Source organism: Centroberyx affinis, unplaced genomic scaffold (genome assembly GCF_046629955.1).
Source record: "Centroberyx affinis isolate AG114_WGS23_722 - 3 ecotype Tasmania unplaced genomic scaffold, CSIRO-AGI_Caff_v1 ptg000503l_1, whole genome shotgun sequence".
NCBI classification, from domain to species: Eukaryota; Metazoa; Chordata; class Actinopteri; order Beryciformes; family Berycidae; genus Centroberyx; species Centroberyx affinis.
Genome location: NW_027279155.1, coordinates 757,519 through 775,527, shown reverse-complemented (window position 1 = coordinate 775,527; position 18,009 = coordinate 757,519). Strand labels below are relative to the sequence as shown.

General features: G+C 40.7%; 1 protein-coding gene across 2 annotated transcripts in view; it reads left to right on the top strand.

Annotated features, from left to right (window-relative positions):
- ryk (receptor like tyrosine kinase) overlaps positions 1-18,009 on the top strand; it is a 46,874-nt gene that overhangs the window by 12,221 nt on the left and 16,644 nt on the right. For both annotated transcript variants that reach the window (XM_071517584.1, XM_071517583.1), the window contains exons 2-7: positions 11,229-11,350; positions 11,445-11,544; positions 12,464-12,595; positions 13,329-13,391; positions 14,137-14,278; positions 15,585-15,685. In XM_071517584.1, coding sequence (XP_071373685.1) covers positions 11,229-11,350; positions 11,445-11,544; positions 12,464-12,595; positions 13,329-13,391; positions 14,137-14,278; positions 15,585-15,685 — 660 coding nt within the window. The remainder of the gene's footprint in view (positions 1-11,228; positions 11,351-11,444; positions 11,545-12,463; positions 12,596-13,328; positions 13,392-14,136; positions 14,279-15,584; positions 15,686-18,009) is intronic.

Here is an 18,009-nt window from a genome sequence, read left to right as displayed (position 1 = left end):
TCCCAAACTGTTTGCTCTGAGGGATTTTTCTTGGTGGAAAGTAAGCACTGAGAAAGTCTGTTTTCTAGTCCTGCATGGGACTCTCATGTGTCACTCGTATTGCTGCTTACTATAGTAGTGCAAATATTGGGCTTTTCCAGTTGAGTGAATGCTATAGCTGCCCAACCAAAATGAACATTGCTTTGACAGATTAAGGGTCTCCTCATTAAAATCAGTTTCTCTCCCAAAACTTGTCTCTTTGTTTGAAGGGAGGATGAGGCCGTGTTCAACTAACCCTAACCCTAACCCTAACCCTAAGAGTTTTTTCCACTTGCCCAGTCAGGCCAGTAGGTGAGAGTGACTTACCACTAGAATATTTTCTTTGGCCTAGCAGGCAAAAATGAAAATAATATTTTTTTCATAAATGTAAGTAATTACCATAAAATGTATATATATAGGCTATATATTGACAGATAGATATTGACAATTCATTCGAAAATTAAATCTGCCTTACTCAGAAATTGCCTACAAATTGTATGGGATTGATTCAGCATTTTTAACCCAAGGAAATTGTTGCTTCCACAATGAAAAAAGCAACCTTTTTCCTTTTCGCTTTATAATTTGATATACCTGCCGCCAGTTTACTATGAATTGTATTTATCTTCCTATTCTTATTGCAGTCTGTTCTTGTACACCAAAGCTCAACACCACAAACCAGCAACAGCCTTTTCCTGGGGGAGCATGTCCCCACACCCCCTTAGCTGGCTACTTTATCTCTTTGGCTGGCTACAATGTTTCCACAATGTGCTTGTGGAAAGCACTGGTAATAGATCCTATTATTTACTTTTTGATAAATGATAGGCTATTTTTTATGCTGAAGTCAACATGACTTTTGAAGGGTAAGAGTCATAAGAAGAAGGTAACTGTCAAACAACAACAATGCTTTCTTTTGTATGTCAAAAACTAGAAACCTCTCATCACCACTAGAAAGTTACTATTTATGATTGATTGTTTGATTTTTTATGTCTGGTTTAAAACTGATTGTCCTATAAACTAGCCCTTGTGTAAACTGTCTCTCTTCCCACATATGCAGCTAATTTGCATTATGATTCATGACAGTCTACAGAACAAGCATTGTATTTTCTTCATCTTGGCCAGTAACTTTCATTTGGTGCTGGCTGCACCATGTGGCTGGTAAAGTTAAGCCCTGAGGTAGCCTAAAAGAAGAGCGTTTCTGTTTTATTTCAGAGATTGAATAGAGAACTTGAATTGGTCAAACCTGCAATTGAATAGGCCTACATGTACAACAGCCTCTTCTTCTTGTAAAACCCTAATGGTTATGGCAATTTTAGATAAAAGTTCAGGTTAACTTGGTCTGACAAAAAGTTTCAGTCATGAGATTTTTTTTTAGCTTTAACCCCTGCCTAACTGCCTCTTGTTTATCATAAAATGTGGTGTGTAAAATCATCAATGTATTCTGAAGAGCCCACTGCATTTCAGCTATTCACCCTTTCTCCCTCCTCCAAATAGCTGAAAAGCAATCAGGGGCTCTGAAAAAGAGCCTGTGAACAGTGATTGGCAGCAGTATTCATTTCCTTCATGCCACTCTCCAAGGATCCTGCAGTTGAATGGGGGAGCCCCCGCTCTCACATGTCTTTTGTCCAAGAATTGCTGCACCGACAGGGGATCCTGTCAAGCAGCAAACCCATTTATAGTCTGCTGCCCTTCTGTTAAAATCGGATGTCATTTTTTGTTTTTGTGTACAGTAGCCTCAATCCTCAGTAGATCATTCTTGGCCCTCTGTTGAAATAGGACGGCCTAAGCTGTGTACTCTGAAAGCTACATCAGACCTGCTGTGATGTAGCACAGTGCAGGTGACTTCTGTATTATATGGCAGCTTTATTGAAAGAAAAACTTAATCCCAAACTCCTTAGGATCAGAGGTCTTTTGGAAGATTAAACCCATTGAAAATCTGAAAGTATGAAACATGTATGCACGTGTTCCAAAAGGGCCTCTAAAGTGAGTCCAAATTATACACTTACAATATCATGTATCGACAAGAAAATTCTAGAAGTAATGCACAATTCATAGAAAGCATTTTTGTATCCCTGCTTTTGTGTTCCTTTATGCCTTTATGTTCCTCTAGATTTTGAGCTTTACTGCAGTACCATTCTGTTGAGGTCACATTCTTGTTTTAAATTACATTGATTTAATTTTACTATTAAGGTGTGGAAGTGGAAATAAAAAAAACATTAGGAGCAGTCAACAATTGCATTATTGCAATTGCATCATTTTTTAAGCCTACTGGATTCTGATTCATCTCTAAAATAGAGTATGATAAGATAATTTCAGGAAATACTCATTACTTTCCTAAACTTTTGTATAAACATTTGACCTTATGCATACATAGCCCAGGCATTCAAACGGTTGCTATAGTCACATAACTGTATTCACAAAGCTGCCCATGTAAAACACGGTCCAAATTTAGATGAAAAGGGTGGTGTGTGAGGCCACTTAAATGGCCTTGTAGTCGCCTCAAGATGAAATCATCCTGCCACAAACACTAATCATTTGTTCAGTAAACCGTTTTTTATTTGTTGAGTAAACTAAGGTGCCCCATTCGGCAGCAAATAAGCATCAATGAGGCGCCCATAATAGGATAGAGGCAGACAGTCTTGTTCAGATTCCTTTCCTTCCCTACATCCTTTTCTGCCCTTGGGGCACTTTATGGAATAAAAGAGGGAAACTGATGTATGGCTTCTTTGAAGTATGTGAAAGAAAACCTCAGAGATGGTGACTTATGTGTGTTTTTTTCCTAGCTGTGGAATGCATTAAAGCTGTTTTTGCACCAACATTGCTGTTACAGCCTAGCTGAAATGGTATCTTTGGTAAGAATTTTTGGTTAAGCTTTTCAGAGGACATCCCACATCATGATAGTTTTTGCCTAAATTATGTTTGTCCTTTTCTTGTCCTTTTTACTCTTTGATGCCCATCACAAGTCACATCTGAAAGTGGTTTTCTGTTAGGACATGCCGACCTCTGTCAACTACAGCTTGGCTTGGCCTGATCTTTCGTTTGCTTTTGGCCTGCTCATATGACCACCTGCAAAGAAAGGTGTATGTAGCTGCTCGTGCAGAATTTCCACTGAGGGTGGAACGCTGTACATACTATGGAGTCTCAATCCTTACAAGCTTCCCCCACTTTCCTCCATTTTCAACAGAGACAAAGGGACAGATTCAGAGTTCAACATTAAGAATTTTTTCCACTTCCCTGGTTGGGTCAAGGAAACTATAAAAGAAGGAAGGGTCATTATGTCATAGTGACAGCATTCGAAAAAAAACAAAAAAAAACATTACGTGATGTTGACTGATGTTTTTTATCTAAATGTGCGCGTTTGTTTTCCTTGTTATTGGTCTCCAAACAGATCATGGCTCTGTCCAGCAGCTGCATAAGTTATAGCTCAACTCAAGCCCCTGTTTGGTCCAAGATTTGCCTGATATCAGACAGAATTGTCAACTCGTTACACTCCATTTCCATCTTCAGTCGGACATTGCCTCCACTCTAACCGATTTCCGTGGGGGAGGGGGATTCGATTTCCCCTTACCAATCACTAGACCAACGTATCCGCCTGAATCTAACGTCATTTTAAGTCGACACTGATGCGTAGCCGTGACAACACCAGAGACGGTTCAGAAAGTGTAGAGCATCTTTGACAACACGGAGCGAAGTAAAAACAAAGTACGACGACTTTTAATCGATTTAGAACAGCTTCGATAGCAGCGTCTATCTTGTCTGTAGCGGTCGCCATTGTTGTTATTACTCCTCCTTGGTTCCGGCGCACAGCTTGACAACGCTTGACGACAGCTTGACAACGTCGTTAGACCGCTGTTTCATGTCACGATGCCAGACCAGAATCAGTCAACTCGGTGGAGTGGGCAGATTCAAAGGTCTGGACCCAGGCAAGTCCAAGATAGCTACATCATGATTCATGATGCATGTATCATGGTCCAAATGAAAGTTTTCACACTTGGCACCAATGTGCGTTCACGCGCTACATAGTGACGTAATGACCCTTCCTTCTTTTATAATTTCCTTGGGTTGGGTCAGTAGGTCAGAATTCTGTTGACCCTGGTATATATTCACTGGCTCAGCAGGCAAAAATAAAAACAACCTTTTTTCACAGATTTAAGTAATATATTCCTATAAAATATTCATAATAGACAACATCAAAGTGACTGAAAATTAAAAGAATAATTAGTTGTGTTTGTACTCAGCACTCCTAACTAATTGATTAGCTTTTCTATAAATGTAACCACCAGTAACCAAAAAAAAAAAAAATCATGAAACTCACAAGTCTCCATTCATCCAATACATTAGTAAGATTAATGAGGGGTTGTCAGCTACCTGCTTTCCCAACATATACACTACATCCTTCTGGCTGTTGTTCTGGGCATGGATTGTGTGTTTGTTGTTATTGGCTGCGGCTTTAAAAATGAGCCAGCTCAATCTGCCTTATTGGGAAATCTCTGACAAATGGTACTTTTTTGATTAATCATTTTCAACCCAAAGAAACTTGCTTCCACAAAGAAAAAAAACAGCCTTTTACTTTTCACTTTGTATAGTAGGTAAAGTAGCTGCTGCCATGTTCACTCGACACAATTCTCTGACTATCTCTGCGGTGGCATCCAATCTGTTAGTGAAAACACAGCAGAGACGACAGTGGGCCAGTGGCAGAGCAGAGAGGTGAAGATAACAGGTTTATGACTGGGTGACCAGAAACCTTTTTGAATGAGTGACTAGTGAACTGGTCCAAGGAAACGTCTTACTGGTCCCGGGCCATTGGGTAGCCCTTATTGTCAAACCTTGCAGATGTATAAATGTTGTGTATTTTCCATATATTTTTTATGCTCAAAGGCAGAAGCACACAAATACATGGTTGATGTTTAACACTTGCTTTTTTACCATCAGCATTTCCATTAGCCTACAATTATTGTTTTATTTAACCAGTTAAAACTCTTGAAGTCCCAACAAAATAAGGTCATAGGGCTGTCATGATATCTAAGCTGAGGTGTTGTCTTGTATAGAATTCAGTGGCTTACCTTTTATTAAATACTGTAAACCTTCCATTAATAGTCTACTTGTAAAAAAAAAAACTGAAAGCACATGCTGTCCATTAGAGCCATCTTGACTTCTATTGGAGATGGGCATTTATTTCATCAAGCCGCTGGCTCTCAGTTTACTATAATTTAGATCAGCACTAAAAAACCTGCTTGCACTGCATCTCCGGAATTTTGTTTTGCATATATCATCATTTATGGCATAAATTTCATGTCAAACATTCCCAGTGCTGTGTTTTGTTTGTAAAATGAGTTTGTAGCATCAAGGTCATGCACAGTCGTCAAATTAGACAGGTTGTTGGTCATGGATAGATGGAACATTTGCTGAGGTTTTTGAATGTTTGCAAAGTGGTTGTATCTTTGACAAGCTGAACCATTTTTGACCTGGCTGTTTGCTGATATATGATATGTTCCCTGGCACTCTGGCGCTTATTGGAGGTGGACTACTACTTGACAATCAACAGTATGCACCCAATGCAACTGAACCAGGAAGAAGACATGTATTTTTTTTGAACATTTGTTTACATGGGCAAAGCTCTTCTCATTTAATTATTTAGGATAATTCCTCTTGCCTTCATTCTTCTATATACATTGCCTTCAGAAAGTAAGAGTTCCTTGGCTGCGATAGGAGAAGGACAACATGTCAGCACAGTACTTCACATATCTCTGCTGTATGGCAAGATCGACCAAAAAATCTCAATTGAATCACTTTGGAATTCAGGAAAATGCAGAAAAGGTCACGGGGCTTGAAGGCTTGAATACTTTCTGGTGACGCTGTGTAGTGTGTGTTTTGTCGATACACTGCGAAACTGGGATATATGCACTGTATATTTGTCTGACAAACTAATATATTCCCAATATAATGTGTATGTTTGTTGGCAGCATGTTCTAATGGAAACTCTGGTGATCATGATTAACCTTATTGTAGCGTAGAGAGGAGCAGTGATATATTGCTCCACAGTGTCTTATGATTGCCTGTAGGCTGGCTGGAAAACAAATTTGCTGGCTGAAGGGCGTATACTAACAGACTTGTAAACTGTTCATCAATCCATGGACATTTTAGCATTGGGCTACTTCCCGTTTATCTGTTTCAATCACAGACAAAAAGCAGGCCTCTTCAGTTTTCGGCTCTCCCAGTGTCCCTGAAACCTAAGACCATGGGATCCTCACTACATTAGCCCCCTCTCCTGCCTTATTCATGCCTGTGGATTTGTTTGGAGTTTCCAGTTGATAGAGTTTCGCGCGGGCCCTCATTTTCTCCTCCCTTGGTTAATGTGGGCAGTATCTCCTTAGTGAGAGGCTGGGGGGAGTGTTTATCTCCTGGGCGCTCAGGGATGGAGGCTTTGGGAGGCACAGTGTCGACTCTGCTCACAAGAGGGTCTTTGTTATACCTGTCCTGGGCCCTGCCACCTGGCCACTGCCACCTTTTGTTCTCCTCCTTCAAAGTCTGCAATGTGATCCACAGCTTGCAAGAGAACACTGCATGTTAACTTTATACTTTGTGGACCCCAAAATGTTAAGGTTAAGGTAAGTTAGATTTATTATTCCAGATGTGTTGCTCTAATCTAATCTAATAAGTATTTTTATATTGACAGCCATATGTGAAAGAGATGGCCGTTTTAAGTAAATTTTACAGATAAGTTACATGATGGAATGGAGCTGCACAATTTAGTGAAAAATGCTAAAAACTGTAATATTGACTACTGTAATTTCCTAATGACTGGAAGGTCACCTCACCAGTTTGAATCTCTGGACCGGTTTAGAAAATGTGGGTGGGGTAAGTGAATGATGTAATGCCCCCCCCCCCACACACACACACACACCCAACAACCACTGTTGAGATGCCCTTGAGCAAGGCACTTAAACCCCAAGTGCTCCAGTGAAGCTGCTCAATGGTAACAGTAGAAGACTGTGGTTGTACTGGGCAGCTCCCAGGTGTGAATGTGTTGAAACTGTACTGTGAATGTAATGTGAAGGAAGGTGTTACTGGAAATGAGCATGCGTGCTCCAACGACTTTCTGTGGTTAAATAAAGGTTAAAAAAAGACCCTGTAAGCAACGTCCTCTGGTTCTGTGCTGAATACCAGGCAAACAAAAAATTGCACATTGGAGAATGTTTCATTATATTTGAACTGAGTAAATACTAAGCATTGGCATCTCATTTTGCAAATTATATTTAAAAAGCTGTGTCCACAAAATCACAATTAGTATCGCAATTTCAAAATTCAGCAAAAGAAACACCATATTTGTTTTGTCATCATTACCCAGCGCTATGATGAAATCAGTGGAAGGAATAGCTTAAATTGCAGCCTTTCCTGTCCGGTTTAGTTCCTTTGAAGACTAACCAAGTATGCAGTGACATCATAACCCATTTTGACTGGGTTGTATGTGGTTTTGTTGGGTAATAAAAGCAGAATATGTGTCGTCTCCTGTGGTGTACTTCTATTCCTTAGAGGCTGGTTTGCTTAAATACTCTTACACCCCTCTGATGACTCGGACTCCTTTCACAACAGTTAGCATTTTGTAACGCTGCCCATTAATTTTTATTATCCTCATCACTATCTCTGATTTAGCTATGCCACAATATAGTTTGTCTCACTGGGTCTCCTCTCACAAGGAGAGGTGGGGGGTCTGGCACCCTTAGGAGCTGAGTCTTTTTAGTGAGTGGGACTGAAGTTATTATGCTGGAATTCACATATTTCTATGAGTAATTTTTTTCCCTTAACTTTCTTGATCTTCATAGTAGAAGCAGTTGAACCATGAAATGATTAAGTTATTAAAGAGTCCCCTTCCCCCTTGCACTCGTGCCTCCCCACTTGGCTGTACACAACATCCTGTAGTATGGTATTGACGCAACTGGCAGCCACTTGGCGAGTGGATGTCAAAAGCTGTGGTAAACCACAGGGCTAATGTAACCAGCTAGTTGTTACTAGTATAAGTATATGTCAACATTGTTTTGAGTAATGGAAATTAGGGGTGGCCTGTTTGGGTTTTTTGGCGCTGAGTTTGATTACCGTTTTTTGTAACGCTATGATCGGCTGATCACAGATCCAACTGCCGATTGAAATGATACATTTTACCCTGATTTTCTACAAACAATGGCACATCAAGTAAAAGTGCACAGCAAGCATTTCAGTAAAATTTCAATATAGCCATGTTTGTATGGCTATATTGTATGGTGTTGTTGTATGCTTGATGACTAAGGTGCTGCTTACTCGCCTTTTATTGTGGGTAATGCAGATAACAAATGCAGAGAAAAGGTTTTCGTTGAGGCAGAGTAGACTATGCAGCCTGTAATATGTGAGCTGTCAATGTTTTTGAACAGTTGAAGATACTGAATGAATATTATAATCAAATACTCTCAAAAAAGTTAAATGAATTGACCAAGTCTCTCTCTGCGTCACACTCCCAACAATTCTGGAATTTAAAAATAGCAAGGCCACTTAAAGGATAATACCGTTGTTTTTTTTTTAGGTTTGTGCCAATCATCTCAGTTGCCCCGCTCCTTTACATTACTCCTGGTGGTGTCTGCACCCAGTCAGTGTAGTTGGAGATATTAGGGCTTTCCTACCTTCAGAAGTAGCCATTTGCTGTACGAAAAACAACTTCCACAAACTTGGAAATTGCCTGAGCTATAATCCATCACTGTAAACATGAAGCTTTAATTTGGTTTTGTCAAATATTCAGTTTTGTTGTTATCTCATTGTGTCTGAGTGGGCCCGAGTTGAGTGTTTTCATATCAGTGCAGGAATTACGTTATGCTCTGCTTGCTGTTAATCACCTGACAGCCACAGGGAGAAATTGAAGTCTCTGCCAGGAAATAATCCCTCAAAATATGTTTTCTTACAAACTTTGTCACATACGTATCTTTTTATTTTTGAGTGTCTTTGTTAGTCTTTGTTAGCAGTTGGTTTCCGGCTAGGGCTGACACCTTAAAGTTTGTATTTTAAAACCGACAAAAGCATGCAAATGTTAATAAATCTAATTACATACAGCAAGCACTGCAAAATGATTGGGTGAAATGTAACCTGGACGTAGACAGAAGTAAATGAAGTAAAAAAAAAAAAAAGCCTGTATTAAATTACTGTCAAATAGCACATGATCATGAATAAAAAATTTAAGCCTTTAATGCAGTCGGGTAGTTGGAAGAGGTGATCAGCCAATCACTGATGAGCGATTTAGAATGTGTACCGGCTGATTATGGTTGACAGCTGAATGACTGTTGCATCCTTAATGCAAACTAGCATGATACAGTGCTGAGGCTCCTTACACATTGTGACAGCTAGGCAAGCAAAAATTTTGTTTACGAAGACATCCCTTGTGCTACTATCCCTGTTTTCCCTTCTAGAGAGCAGAGGGTGTGAGGTGAGTGGTGAAGTTGCAGCGTATGGCTCAACATCCTTGACCTCAGCACCTCCCGTATCCTCAGTCTGAGTTGATGGTTTTAACGAAGCTGTGCAGGTTGATTGGCTCTTGTTGCCATTCCCTCAAATTCCTGTTTTGAAGATGTTGCAGCTGGGCTTGTTAAGCTAAGGGATTCTGGGAGGGACGAACTTGAGTGAGGTCCACTCCTTCCTTCCTTCGGCCCCCTCGCCTGGCTGCATAGTTTTAATTGGTATCAAAGCAGTGTGGCCACATGTTGAGACAAGGGAGTCACACAGAGTTGAGCATGAGGAAGGCAATTATTGCCGCACTAATCTGAGGCTGTGTGTGTGTGTGCCTCTTAAGTGCCTGTGTATTTGCTCAAGGGCCTGTGTATGGAGTAGGGCAGGGTCACATATTTTCAGATTTTATCACGATTTACAAGTAAATGTAAGTACTGTAAATGCCAACAAGAAAAAAAGTAAAAAAAAGAGAAAACATTTATAGAAAGCTCAGAAAGCTCATTGACGGTTCATCTAGGAATACAGTAATACTTTAAGTGCAACAAGGGCCAATTAATACTTACATCAGTTACATTATACATAAACTATCCTTACATTATATTAAATTTATTCCGTCAACTAATTATTTACTTGTTTGATTACTTTTCTGTAATTTGCTGCTAGTAATTAATTACTTTTATAGCAATAAATTACTCAATGTATCCCTGAAATGTATACATTTTTGTTTTAGTTTCATTTTAGCCAGCTGGGCCAGTGAAAATCTGCAAGAGGCAAGTTGTTGATCCGTGTAAAACCATCAAGCAGATCTTATTCTTTGGGCTTGGTTAGATGCTGGTCTATTTAATGCCCCCCTCCCCTTTCTGAGTATCTCCAGTTGGCAAATGTCTGTGAATGTTTCTAATTGAGCCAATGTGAGAAAGGTCTCTGAGCTAGAGCTCTGAGACGGCCCTGGGGTATTGGGGGAGTCTGGGCACATTCTTCCCATCTCTTTTAACTAGATCCTCTGAGACTGATAGACAGGCCCCACTCCGCCAGACGGGGGCTTTCTAGGACTGATAGCACAGCCTCAGGCCAGGGTTGGGGATTTCACTAGCTGCATTAACAACCACACATTAGACCCATATGACTTTTGATGCGGCTTCAGTGAGAGTCCAATGAAAAACCTTCACTTTGTTACAGCACATGATAAAGAAAAACGCTAGTACATGCCAACCCGTCTACCCGTCTACTTTTCATGTACTAAGGGATTTCCTAAGCTATGCGTTCACCGAGGACACAATGGTTGGATTGCTTCTGGATGTTGTATGCTAATTCCAAAGGATCAGAACTTTTTATGTAAAGCATTCCACTACCTTCCCTTGCCCAAATTTCTTCCTGGATAGGAAATTGTAGTCATATTTTGGAGGTTGTCTCACTTGAGTGTTTTGATGTGTTTCAGTTGGGCACTAAGAGCTCTCAAGTGCTAACAGATGTAGTTGGTCCATGTCTGTCATTGAGAGGGAACCTCCAAAATCAAAGCTGGCATTTTGAGTGGATATTTTACCTTCTCCATATGGCTTACTGTGTGTGTGGGGGTGGGTGGGTGGGTGTGTGTTTTGTTTTTTGTTGTTTTTAATTATGTGTGTAGGTCAGCTTCTAGATAATTCTAGATTATATTATTTGTTGCAAACTGAAGGCTGAATTTTTCAGAAAACTGATCATTACATTTTCTCATCAGATGTAATTTTATATCCCCTTTTCCCACACAGGCCTGGATGCAGAATTGTATTATGTGCGGGACGATGTAGTGAATCAATATGCGCTCTCTTTCACCCTGCCTGTGCCCAGTGAGACCAACAGCCTGCACTTCACGTGGTATTCCAAGACCAAGGTAGGGATCAGCATCTAGCATTATCAATGAGTCACCTTCACACGCCAACCCCCAACCCATTTGTGTGTATGTTAATGGCTTTGTCCATCCATAGGTTGACTACCGGCTAGGCTTCCACGTGGAGAACCCCGCAGCCATGAACCAGCCACAGAGCAACATCTCTACTCAGGGGGAGGTGCCCCGTGTTACCTCTGGTTGGTCAACCACCTACCTCTTGCTTGTCACGTCCTCTTGGGGCTTCTACACGCTTGTAGTCTGTAGAATTTTGAAAATGGTGTCAATTCATTGAAACGGTTAAATCCACACTTCCAGGGTTTTCAGTACCAGCCAAATAGGATCAGGTTTTGGAAACTGTTTGAAAACTGTTCAAGGATGTTAGGTGTGGCTGTGATCAGGCAACAGTTGTTGAAACATTATCCTGTCTAGTACTGCATCATGTAGCCTCGCACGCCTCCAGGAAAACAATTCAAAACGTGTCCCTGAAGAAATTAATCTGGTGGTTTTCTTGTATTTGCCTATACTATCAAATCATTGTCAAATATTAGGAAATGTGTGTGAACTGTTCAACCTAGTTTTCAACCCGCCACTCACTTGGAGTTACAATGTTTCGGTCCTCAGACCATCATCAGGTATAAGGTCTGAGGACTGACATGTTCTAACTTTTTAAAGACTGCAAGTAAATGGACAGTGTGCAGAACTTCTTGTTCAGTAACCTCAGTCGGATTATTTTTGCTGTGCACCTGTCGCAAGAGTCTTCAAGTGTGCAAGAGCCTTTCAGTTCAAGTTTCCAACCTAATAAGTCGTGAGAAGAGATTTACAGTCATAGCAACTCACCCCTTTTTTGACAGTGTTGATATGGTTACATTCAACATTGTGAAAATTCTGATGATACGCATTATATGTTTTTCATATCTTGCAAATGTGTACAGTCAGCAGAATATTGTATGGCAACATTATTTAAAATCTGCAGGTGCGTATGAAGCCTTAAAAATTAAACGCTGTCCTGCATCTCTCACATGTATCTTTGGCATAGATTCTGATCAGATATTATGCATTGCACAAAGCCAGGTGCTTCTCTAATTGAGTTGTGTGTTTGTGTGCGTGTGTCTACAGTCTTTAGAGTGGACCTATTCTGTTCTGGCAAAGTGGATGGGGAGGCCGTTCTGACAGTGCAGCTCAACCTGACCATCCATGCCAACAACTTCACAGTGCTCAACTTCAAGAGGAGGAAAATGTGCTATAAAAGTAAGTTTTCAAACAAAGGCAGGGTTAGAAATTAGCGCCAAGGAAGTAGTACAGTAGTACATATTGAATCGTTGGATGAATACCGTTGTTGTTCTCTTTTTCCAAAATATATTCTGCGTTGAATGTTTGTGCAAGTGTGGGGAATGTGGGCTCTATTGCTCTTAAATGTCAGCGCTGTGCATCAGATATTTGGCATGTCGTGTTGCTTTCAAGAGTTACAGTGGGAAATGTACCAGTGTTTGTCTTCAGTTCTGTGCTATTTTCAAACCCACTGAAGATAATTACATGTGGCCAAGAGGCTCCTTGTCATATGCCCCGTGGAAACAAATTTATACCCAGCTTATTCTGAGCACATGAGTCAAATTAGCAGCCATAGAAGAATGGTGTTTGTGTATGCCACAATGGTGCTCAAAACGTACGGTGAGTGAGTAACCATTTCTGCTAAGCACCATTCTTGGATTTTACCCATGTTGCACAATCTGGTAGCATAGGACAAACAATGATGTCTGCATACTTGCCCTTTCTCATAATTGCAGCCAATGAAAGTGTCACACAATATAGCCATCTCCATCTTTAACACCACCTCTATCCAGGGTATTTGACTTAAGAATTCAGTAAAATGCATCAGCTTTATTTGTCTCTTTTTCTTTCAGCATTCATTGCAATGCTGAATATCATGATTGTTTGAATCGTGAGCTGATGTAATTTTCTTCCTCCCTTCCTCTGTGAACAGGAATAGATGTTGACCCAAAGATCCCCTCACTTTCCAACAATATCACTCTTCAAAGGCCTGAATGTAAGTATTGCTAACTCCACATCCTGCTCTACCTTTGTCCCTCTCTACCAGCTCCATGCATCATATGTCACAGTGGGCCTCAGCAAGATAAGACGGAGGCTGAATTAGTACCGAGAGCCTCACTGTATTGCAGCTCACATTGGCTAGACTTTCCATAATCAAGGTGTATGATTCAGAGCCCAAAGAGAGGGATGCATTCTCCCACTCTGTCAGCCACCTCCTCCTCCCCCTCTGGAGTGGTTGGTCTCTTCCACTCTGACTCAGACTGGCCTTTATTCAGACTCTTTGTGAGCCCACTGCCTCAGCAACAAAGCACCATTAGTGGCTTGCCTCCCTTCTGCTTGGGTAGGCCCGAGGAACCTGGGGCCCTCAGAGGCTTTTAGAGAGATGGTGAGGAAAGCTCTACAGACACTGGATCCTGGGCAGAGCCTCTGGTATTCCAGGCCTCCATTAACCCTGAGTGGAGCACTTGGTGCACTCTCGCTCTCTCTCTGCTCTCTTGCTCTTGCTCTCCCTCTCTTTCTCCCTCATCCCTCCCCCTCTCTCACTCGTGCTCTCTTTCTTCCATTGCCTTACCACACGTTTTGCTCTGCCTCTCCTACAATGCAAAAACTATTGAAGCCTTCAGTAATGATGATGGTATTTTGTGTGCTGTGACGTTCTACCTTTAGGTTACCTAATGTCCCATTTTCCTAGAATAGCCTTTCCTGTGTCTGGCCTTTAACCCATGACCTGTTTTCAACAGTAACTGGTGTGACCACCCCCACCACCTCCACCCAGGTTTTCTACATCAGTGTGAGCGTTTGCTGCATTGTCATCTTCCTTGTGGCCATCATCCTGGCCATCCTCCACCTGCACAGCATGAAGAGAGTGGAGATGGAGGACAGGTTTGTCATGTTATCTCTTATTATTTCTTCCAGTTCCAGAGGAGAGAGGAAAGGGACTCCAGCCATTGTTTATATATCAACTAAGCCAAGTACACTTGCATTGAAACAATGAGATGAAAACCAGCACACAACACAGTGGATCTCCAGTCTTGTGACTGTCAGCTGTGAAAGTTATGTTAATATTTGCTGCAAAATATTACTGTTCAAAGAACATGATAAATAGTTCATCTCCACAGAGAGGATTATATCAAGTTGAAACCTGCACTGTAGCTTTCCTGTTATTCAGTTCCTATAATCTCAATTCCAGGTGGTGTATGAAATAAAATAGAACACTGTGTCCTTTGCCCTGAATATCATAGTGGAGTATTCAGTAAAGGATCTTCATGTGATCATGTCCTGATCACATGAAGAACTCATGCAGCTGTCATGAGTGCATGTATGACTTCCACATGATATTAGAAGTCTAGCTCTCAGACTAGTGTTCATTGTTAGACAATCATGTAAGAATAGACTTTATATTAGTGTGTATTGTAGAACTGGTTTTGACTAGTTTGAAGCGTGCATATTACATTAGCCATATATTGATTTCTTAGAAAAGGATGAACAAAGCAACTATACATACTGAAGTGTATAAAGAAACTGACATTTCTACCCTTTGAATATCCCGCAGCCCACTTGAGTGTGTGTGCTTAAGGTTTTCTCTCCAGACATGTCTGAATAAAGAATCCACGGAAGACTCTTGAACTTTTGCTCATTCATTTTGACCCACAACTCATTTTTCCCTTACAGGTGGCTGTAGGCAGCTGCGTTAGTTGAGTTATCAGATCCAGATATTGGTATGCAATTAGATCAGCACATCCTGTAACTTCTGCTGCTATTGATATGGAGAGATTTCAGGTCACCCATCATGTCCGCTGTTAATTCAAGTCATAGAACCACAGTGTCCCTTACACAGTTGCTTACACTGCCATGGGAATCTGTCTTAATGTGATATTTGAGCTAAATTGAGTTGCTTTAATGATATTTTGCTGAATTGGCTTGATTTGATCACATCGCCCATGCGCTCCGACATGGTGGGATCCATGTGTTAAACAAAAGCATTCTGTTAGTCTGAACAAGAAGAGGTGTAATGGGATTTTCCGCTTCAGACCCTAAAACTAGAAGGGTTCAAAAAAGTGCTGAGTCACCTGACTTCTGATCAGCATGCAGGTCAGGGTTGCTTTAAAGATTATTTTCAAGTGTATTGAAGTTGGAGTGGAGGGCAGGTGCCTCTTGAATAACTATGTTGTTGCCTTCTGTCTTTCAGTGTGAGCGACAGTGGAAGCTCCCAGGGTCTGTCTCAGCCGTCCACCCAGACCACGCAGTATCTGAGGGCTGACACTCCCAACAATGCAGCCCCTGTCACCAGTAAGATATTTTAATCCCTAGCCACGCCATAAAACAAGTAAACATGTTGTCCCCTACGAATGATGCAGGCTCCCCTTGGGCCAGTCGGTAACAAGATGCATCACCCCTTCAAGTGTCATTAACATCGGTCTGGCGGTGTAGCAGTTATGGTCTGTTATGGTTTTATACCAGTTAAGGTTTGAAATTTTGACCTTTAATTAGAGCATTCCTCTGATTTCATTTTGTAGGGGACAACAAGCCATGTTAGCAAGCAGCAAGCCTTTTGTTTTGGGATGCCACTGTGGTTGTTGGTTGTTAACCCTAAAGTAAAGTTAAATCATCTCTCTATTCTGACAAGGTTATGCTTACAATCCTGCTGCTTTCTCATCAAGTCTCCCTGACTTCTCACTGATGCCCCCAGTGAGAATCTCTTTGTTAGTAGCTCAAATGCATGTCAGATGGGGAACTGTCAGAAGTGCCTATAGCTTGACATTGGATTGTTAGTTCAAGACCCCAGGTGGTTCACTGGTAATATGACTCATATCCATCTTAAGCTTGACAATAACATTTTATTGTTCAGATTTCTCTGGACTTGAAAGTGGAAACTGGTTCCTGCAAAGCACACAGCATAAGAAGTTTTAAACAGTGCACATAATTAGACACACAGGACACACAGAAAGACCACAGGCATTAACAGCTTGTTTAAAAAAAAAAAAAATCGATATCGTATAAGGTAAGTTCAATTGAGATTGAAGACTACGGTGCATGTGCTGTGCCACAGATCATTGTTTGGGTAGAGTTATAATTATTTGTAATATTTTGTCCTGCCTCCTAATATTGGGACTTAAATAACATTAGAAATCTCAGAACCTACTTTTTTAAGTAATGAAAATATTTCAATGAAAACAAGACATCTTTCAATATAAGCATTCATGGCATGGTCATTTATGTTATCCCTATATGTTCCAAAAGGACTGTCAAAGCTTACTCACTGAAATTGAATTTGAAGTTTAAATACAGTTTGTATGCCCTGTTATGGCCTAATGACAAGATAATATATATTTTAGAATTAGAGTTTTAATTTTAATCGTGTTAGGAAAAAAAAAATGTTGAACACACTTTTGGACAAGTAACATTGTTGCTTCAAAAGTGCTCAAGTACTTTGAGCCCTTTATCGTTTTATTTTTATTTTTCTTCTCACTCTTGCATCCCCAAATGTGCATACCTTTCCAAATGAGATAATTGGCTGTGAATGACCTAATTAGCTTAAGTGGAATCATAAGGTTGTAATAAACAAGACAGTTCCTGCAGTGATGTTCTTCCCCCTTTGTCAGTGCTCTCCTTGTGAGCTATCACTGTCCGAACAATGTGTGGACTATCTCGCTGTGTCCTTTCTGTCAGACTAACTGTTTAGCTGTTAGAGAAGTAGACTGATCCTTTGTTCTATTGGAGTAGGCTGATACTCATCTGTCTAAATTGATGTAAATATAGCAAGCGGTGGGAAACACACAGACTATCAAAAAATCTGTCAGAACTGTTGATCTATACTGAAGGGTTTTCTACCACATCCAGACTTAACAATTTAAGGACATAACAAAGTTATAGTAAGTGGTAAACCTAAACATTATACCTTTTGTTAGATGTGAAATGAAAGACTTGCCTACCTTGTCTAACAGCACTGGGACTAATGCTGATTCTATTAGTTTGTGTCATTTACTCTCCCACCACCACCTTACAGTTTATGTTAAATGGATTTAAGGCCTAGCACATTCCCTCCAGTAGAGGTCCTTCCTGTTGTTGGTATGAGGTGGCAGTATGGGTTTTTCTGTCACCCAGTCCTCATTCTGTCAGCTGGCAACCATTGCCGTATTGGTATGAGGTGAAAAAATTATCTGGAGTGCCTTGCAAATAAAACATGGCACTGAATAATCACTGTTTTTTCAGAGTGGAGATTTGGCTTAATGATTACAGTCCAACTCATAGGGCAATAGCAAAGTTTTCACATTACATGTAGGACTAATCATTTCTTCACATTGAATAGACCAGGTTTTCCCAAATTAGATAATGGCAAGGCCTCCCATAAAAAAAAATAAAATAAAATAAGGCCACAGGCCCCAATTAAATTAGAAGATTTTGTCCAAGGGATCTGAGGGTTATTTGTTGCCAGATGACTTGGTAGAGCTGGACAACTGTTTATACTGTAGGTGGAGAGAGTGCAACCTGTAATTGGAACAACCATTCCAATATTCAAATGAAATAATAAGGAAAAGAACCTTACTCATTTTGGTGGATGAACCCCTGGAACCCACTCAAGGACGCCTAGGGGTCCCCGGAGCCCATTTTGG